Source organism: Macrobrachium nipponense, chromosome 1, assembly GCF_015104395.2.
Source record: "Macrobrachium nipponense isolate FS-2020 chromosome 1, ASM1510439v2, whole genome shotgun sequence".
NCBI classification, from domain to species: domain Eukaryota; kingdom Metazoa; phylum Arthropoda; class Malacostraca; order Decapoda; family Palaemonidae; genus Macrobrachium; species Macrobrachium nipponense.
This window is the reverse complement of record NC_087200.1, coordinates 94,383,718-94,390,833: the sequence shown is the minus strand read 5'-3', so window position 1 is coordinate 94,390,833 and position 7,116 is coordinate 94,383,718. Positions and strand designations below refer to the sequence as shown.

The 7,116-nt window shown below is 38.3% G+C and overlaps 1 protein-coding gene across 2 annotated transcripts in view; it reads right to left on the bottom strand.

Moving 5' to 3' along the window:
* Positions 1-2,882: 2,882 nt before the first annotated feature.
* The window catches only part of LOC135220231 (uncharacterized), a 12,712-nt gene continuing 8,478 nt past the window's right edge, over positions 2,883-7,116 (bottom strand). For both annotated transcript variants that reach the window (XM_064257500.1, XM_064257499.1), the window contains exons 2-3: positions 4,229-4,572; positions 2,883-3,879 (exon numbers count right to left, since the gene is read on the bottom strand). In XM_064257500.1, coding sequence (XP_064113570.1) covers positions 3,816-3,879; positions 4,229-4,560 — 396 coding nt within the window. In that variant the 5' untranslated portion in view covers positions 4,561-4,572 and the 3' untranslated portion in view covers positions 2,883-3,815. The remainder of the gene's footprint in view (positions 3,880-4,228; positions 4,573-7,116) is intronic.

Genomic DNA, 7,116 nt, shown 5'->3' with positions numbered 1-7,116 from the left:
CAGACTGTACCGCTCCGGTATCTCTTAACCACCTTACTTTCCTTTTTTCAACACAAGGGAGGTGTAACCAACCATCTCCCATAAAAGGGTCATACAATTCAGTACCTTTGGATGTGGACTTTTCTTCAGGTAGTCTCACTCCATTTCCTTTTACAATAGTCTCAATACAACCAACATTACTAACATTTTGAACATTGTTACCTATTTTGTAACCTATATTCTCATCAACATCACATATATTATTACTGTCGATGCTATCGTTACCATACCTCTTGCCTGGCCTAAGGGGAGAAGCAAACAAACAAGGACTTCTGTCACCACATGCTTGTGGTTGATTCAACAATGCAATGGTATTTTCAGGTTTATGATCATCCTTAAAATGTACAGGTTTATCTTTAACTTTATTTACCACTTGAATTGGACGGTTTATTGTGCGATGTGGACAACTCCTACTGATGTGTCCTGGTTTGCCACAACTGAAACATACAAATCTCTAAAATTTTCGCCTATATTTTGGTAACTAGGTGTAAACTGATCATTTACACTGTATCCTGCTTTTCCAGCACTAACACTAGGACCAGAACTATATTGACTTGCCCCTCTACTACCTCTATTAAAGGATTTATTATAGACTCCACGAGATGATACCTGTGAACTCGTCAGTATTATATAGCTTATGGGTCAATGCATAATTATCAGACAATCTAGTGGCTTCATCCACATTATCTACATCACGTTCATCCAAATAGGTTTTAATAAGTGGATTAATACCATCCTTGAACTGCTCAAGCAAGATAAGTTCCTGAAGTTTACCGAAATCACCATTAACCTCTCGGGCATTCATCCACCTATCATACCACAGGCGTTGTTCCCGTGCATACTCCATATGAGTGCGACTGTCTCTTTTTATCCAGCTTCTGAACTTCTCTCTATACCTCTCTGGCACCCATTCATAAGCCTTCAAAACTTCAGATTTAACTCTCTCATAATCCTTAGAATCATCTAAAGATAAGGCAGCAAATACTTCCCTAGCCTTTCCTCGAAAGGAGGTTTGAACCAACGTGCTCCATGACGTTCTCGGCCATTCACGCTGTTCTGCCACTTTCTCAAATTGTAAAAAAAATGCATCCACTTCATTTTCAACAAAAATTGGTTCACTTTTTACTGCATTGTCTATTCTAAAAGATTTTGGTATTTCTCTGGACTTTTCTTCTACTTCAAGTTTCTTCATCTCTAGCTCTATCCTCTTTTGCTCAACTTCAGCTTCTACCTTCTTTTGCTCAACTTCAGCTTCTACCTTCCTAACCTTTTCAGCTCTCTCATTTTCTAACTTCTTTAGTTCAACAGCTTTCTCATTCTCTAATCTAACTATTTGCAAATGAATCTGCATCTGCTCAACACTCATCCCTTCATAAACAAGTTTGGACTTCTTTGGTTTAACCTTGCGTGACTTGGTTTTTTCACGTACGGCTTTGGCACCTTCCTCTTCACTTGCACTACCCTCTGTATTATTCTCACTAGCACTTTGCTGGCTATCAGTTTCTTCCTCTTTCCAACTCATTAGTAACAACCCTTCCTTATCAGACAAAATGCCTAAGTCATTAGCGCCTCACTTACTTTATTTGAGATTTCTTGCTTCCTTTCAGATTCTGATACTTCTACATTATAGTACCTAGCTAGAACAATCCAGTCTATTTTAGTTATACCTTCTAACTTTTCACCACTAGGACTACGTATGAAATCTTTCAAATCAAACATCTTTAATAACCTGCTCAAAATAACGCAGCAAGACAAATATTATAGCACTAACACTATCACAACTCTCCCATCTCTAAAGTACATGGAAGTATTGAAAAGCAATTAACAGTAGGGATACGTCAAGTTATGGTCGAATACGCTCGACATGAATAAAGCAACAATTAATAAGGATACGTTCGGGTTTCGTTCGATAGAATGAGTAAACAGTGAGTATGGATACGTTCGAGTTTCGTTCGATAGAATGAGCAAAAACTGAGTAGGGATACGTTCGGGTTTCGTTCGACAGGCCCCCATGTAACATAAATATTCCTTTACAATATATATATATATATATATATATATATATATATATATATATATATATATATATATATATTCTTAAAAAATTACAGTAGATGCACGTGACTTCATTAAATAAGCAAATACCCTAGGAAAATGATAGGCAGACAGCGCGTGGATTTCTGCCTATCATTTTCCTGTGGTATTCGCTTAATATTTTATTATATATATATATATATATATATAATGTGTATATATACATATGTGTGCGTGTGTGTATAAACACACAAATACATAGGTATGTGCAACTCGGTTTTTTTCGTGTCTCGTGGTTTATTCGTGTAGGCAGCTGAAGAATACAGGGTAATTCACGGTATTTTACTATCTCGTGCATCGGAAGAATTTCGTTAAGTAAGAGAGACATACATTAACTTGAGTACCATAGAGCATATTACATTATGCGTATGTATTAAGAGATGAATCTTGAATTAGCGTATTAGTTATATGATATTCAAATATGCTTTTTTTTCTTTGCAAATGTGTATTGTCATTGTTTTAGTAAATCAGATTTACTTTACTTCCGGTCCAAGGCTGTAACTTGCTTGTAAATCATAAATTTATAGTAGTGTAGTATAACCCATAGACACCCATCCCCCTAAAAATAAAATGTGTTTATCAGCTAGAAAATACATAGAATTAATGTAGTCCTGAAGTCTTGATGAAAATTGAAGCTATTCTTTCCAAATTTTTCAAGACACTAGCAGTAAATTTATCACCAAAATATAAATCCCTGACCCACAAGGGAACTAATACACAATGTTTCATTCAAAAAAATTTATTTCGCTTGTTTAGTTTATGTATAAGAAACAGACTAGTTTCAATGGCGTAAACAACTGTAACAAATAATACAATCTAAGACGAAATACAACATCGCCCTCTGGCATCGTCAAACAAGACGAGATGATACAAAACAAGACAACTATAATACCATCAAAGTCAACAAAAAATAAATACAATAAATTAGGTCGTTAGCTTCATCAGAAAATGGTTAAAACAGAACGTTTTTGTTTCCCTTAAGGGAAATGTTTGTTTTTTTCGTCTGTCTCGTGTCATCCTCGATAAAGTCTCTCGTTCGTCGAGATATTTTTCAGCAATCAGTCGCGTTTCTTCTAATTCTTCTTTTTCACCTCGGCAGAAATTCAACATTTCTAGCCTCGCTCTCTATTAAATCTAGATGAAATGTTCGGTAATGAGTTATAAATGTTCTGCATTTTTTGGCCTGTACTGTCTGTCCAAGTCGTCAGTCACAAAGTGAACGTACCCATCTTATGTCAAAATCTTACTGGGGCCAATTTTAAGTAGTCCAGCTACTGTCTGCTTTCAAGTAAGATATAAACTGCGGAGAAGATACCCAAGCTTTGTCAGTAAACACTTCATCGTTCTCGTCATCTCTTAAACCACCTATCAAATCCAAGTCTGTCAACTAACAACGGAAGTAGCGGTAGGCCTAAGAATCTTTCATTCCCAGAATCTGGATTCTACAGTCAGTCTAGTTATGCTTACGTCATCCTGGAGCAGAAGCAGTGGCACTTACAGACACAGCCTTCTGTGCATCTTGCCTCCTCTGGTCAAATGTCACTGAGTCTTTGGTCTGGTCTAAAGACCTATTGTGCAGGTCCAGCCTGCAAAACTATATATATAAAAAAGAAGTTTGGTAGTCTGCCTTTCTTCCACCATCATCCATTTATTATGGCCACGGGAGAGGACGGCTTTCTGGTTTATTCGTACCGTTGATAAGCTTCAGTGAGAGCTTTGAGAACTGGGGAGAGCAAATCGAGAGACCTGGAATAAATGAAAATGAAGTTTTACCTTTAGAAGTGAATCAGATTCCTATCAAGCTTTCTTAAACTTGTGACATATCATAGCTAGTATCTCATTGCTGTGTCATTAGTAATTAAGATAGATGTCCTGGAAGTTAGAAGGCTAATTAATGTAACTGTTTCTGAATGCTCTCTCATAACATTGTATTGGTTAACTAAGTAAGTGATCTTGCCTGCTGTACCACTATTTTAACTTATTAACAAATAAATGGTATGCAATGATAGGTTACATTAAAGTTAATTAAAGCGTGTAAAACACCATTGAGCTTGATTTACAAAATTATCAACTTCGAAGAAACATTTCATCTAACCTTTTGGCGTAAGCAGAATAGGAGGAATAGGCCTGGGTGCCGTCATACGCGTAATTGGAGTAGTCGAATCCTTCCCGGCTGGGGAAAATGGTGCTCAGGTCGTAACCCAGAAGAGGGACGACCACAATGGCCACCAACAGGAGGACGATTCCAGTGATCACGGCGTACTGGAGGGAAGTGGAGTTGAAGGAGAGAGAGGCTGCGTTGTTGGTGAGGTCCACGTAGGCGAACCTCGGGGAATCTTCCACCTCTGCGTCTAGGTTATTGTTGTTGGTGTCCTCGGCAGAGGCGAAGGTAGCCAGGAACAGGAGGGCGATGGCGACTGTCTTCATCTCTTGAAAGTACTGGAAAGAAGAAGAATGGCGAATTGGTATGTTAATCTTTTAAGGAATTCACTAAAAGGAAGAAATGAGAATTAATATCTTGGCATATGGGGTGAAAATGACCAGCTGAAATTGATTATAGGAGAAGTACCTACATGTGACGAGCGAATGTCTGGAAAAGTAGGAAACGAAGAGGTACGGAGATATGTCAAAAAGGTTTGTCATATCTCCGGAGTATTTGCGAAGAAAAAGGAGACGATTAACGGGAAAGATTTAGGTCAATGATAGGTGGTGCGTAGGGAGATCGACGCGCTGCTGATGAATTTCACGGTCGGCATAGAAAGCATAAGGTACTTAATACATTGCCTACATATTGAGATTATCTTCCACTCAGCAGTTATGCCGGGATATTGACTGTAGTCTTAGACTTCTACGGAATCACATGTCATTACGAAAACCTGCTTAAGGATTCTTAAGATACTGCATCTACACACATATTATGTATATGTATATATGCATATTTCATATATACATATATATGTATATATATATACAAAAAACTAATCTAAGTTAACGGAGAGAGAGAGAAGAGAGCGACAGACAGACAGACAGACAGACAGACATACAGACAGACAGAACCGCCGCTGCATTAACTGTAGAAGAAAATGGAATTTAAATTACCGAAGAAATTTTGAAAATGCCCACCCGGAAACATTTCAATATTCTGAAGGACATGATTTTAAACCTTGAGCTCATCTGGACTGGCATGACTATATCTGTTGCATCATTCGGAGACGTTCCATCTGTCAGCTGAATAAGTTGGCTGGCCATATGTTCGCGCAAATTAACCGTAAGAAAATACTAAGTACAGTCGTTATTTTAACCATTATGAAGCGTAGGAGGTCTCATTGAATTAGGATATAGACTTTTTTATTTGGCGTAAATTCTCGTTAGCGTTGGAATGACGATATGCTATTCTTTGTTTTTTAATCAATGGAACTCGAATAAATGCGTCTTTGGCTACAAGTATCCATTAAACTTGGGATGACGAGTCTCTTTTCGTAGGAACTTGTTTTTGGAATTGCTAAGAAATCTCTTTATGTTTAATCTTTAACTTTAAGTTCACCAGAAAATTTTAATTAAGACTGCTTGGTGCTACTTTGGATTGTTATCTACGCTTCGCTTACTCCGAGGTACTATATTATATTCACATCAACCGTGCATCTGATGTCTAGGCCAGTCCCTTACGATGCTCCTGATTGGCTGTTGATAAGCCAATCACAGGGCTGGAACCGCTCAGTCTCTTGAAAGAGTTCACATTGGCAGGATGTAAGTTCAACCTCTCCTCAGGGATACTTTTGAAAGACGTACCCTCAGGAGAGGTGGAACATACATCCTGCTTATGTGAACTCTTTCGAGAGATTGAGAAGTTCCAGCCCTGTGATTGGCTTATCAACAGCCAATCAGGAGCGCCGTAAGGGACTGTCCTAGACATTAGATGCACGGTTGATGTGAAGCTCCATTGGACGCCGTGCCTAGTACTAGGCCCTCGGGGATCAAAGTATTATAGACATCCATTTCTATATTGTGTAGTCGGCAAATTTTATGAATAAACGATATCTTCATGCGGCCGTCTACTTTACATTCACCATACGGTGTTTAATAACACCTCGGATTAGGTGATGCGTTGATAACAAGCCAAAGTAACACCAACTAGTTATTGGAAATTCTCGTTGATATTGCAATGAAGATTTTATTCAATGTCAAATCTTGGTAGAATAATTCGTTTTGCAAAACCTCTGATCTTTTGTTAAATGAAATATCAAACATTGTTCGTTAATAAAGTCTAGTAAGATTTTCTTTATCTTATGCCTGCCTTTGTTTTATCAGATGAAGTAATAAATGGAGTTTCTGTATCTAATGAGTTATCCAATTACCGTGGAACAATTGTCATGAAATGGATGATAATGACTTATTTTCCTATTTGATAAACTATTATTACCTTGCTTTCAAAATTACTATGAATCATTCACAGAAATTGACAGACCATTCTCAGAAATCCGTAGCAAGTACGCTATGAACACAAACTCACCTACTTCGATGGGGAGCTCGTTATAATCGCATCTCTTATTCTATTCCTTGGAATATTAAACCATACGCTCCTGTGCTTGTGTTGTGCTGTAATTAAATTCATATGCAAAAATGCACACTTCTTTCATATGATCTAATCTATCAATTTATGTTCGCTTTCGGCATTCATGGCATACTGTATCCAGCCTCCATTTGCGCCAGACCGCTAAGTTTCGCTTAGTATAACGCGCCTCTCTCTCTCTCTCTCTCTCTCTCTCTCTCAACAAGGCATCTCTTCTTTTCCCCAGACTTGCAACCGGCCTGACATTTGACCGGCATGTACCAGCGGCCGAATGACCCAAGCATCGAGGTCACAAGGCGGCGCAGAGGTAAAAAAGCATCGCGAGAAGGAACTACTGGTGACACGCCATATGCTCGCTGGCTTGTGGTTCGCTAAGATACCGCACACACTCGCTGACTCGGACCGCTAAGAAC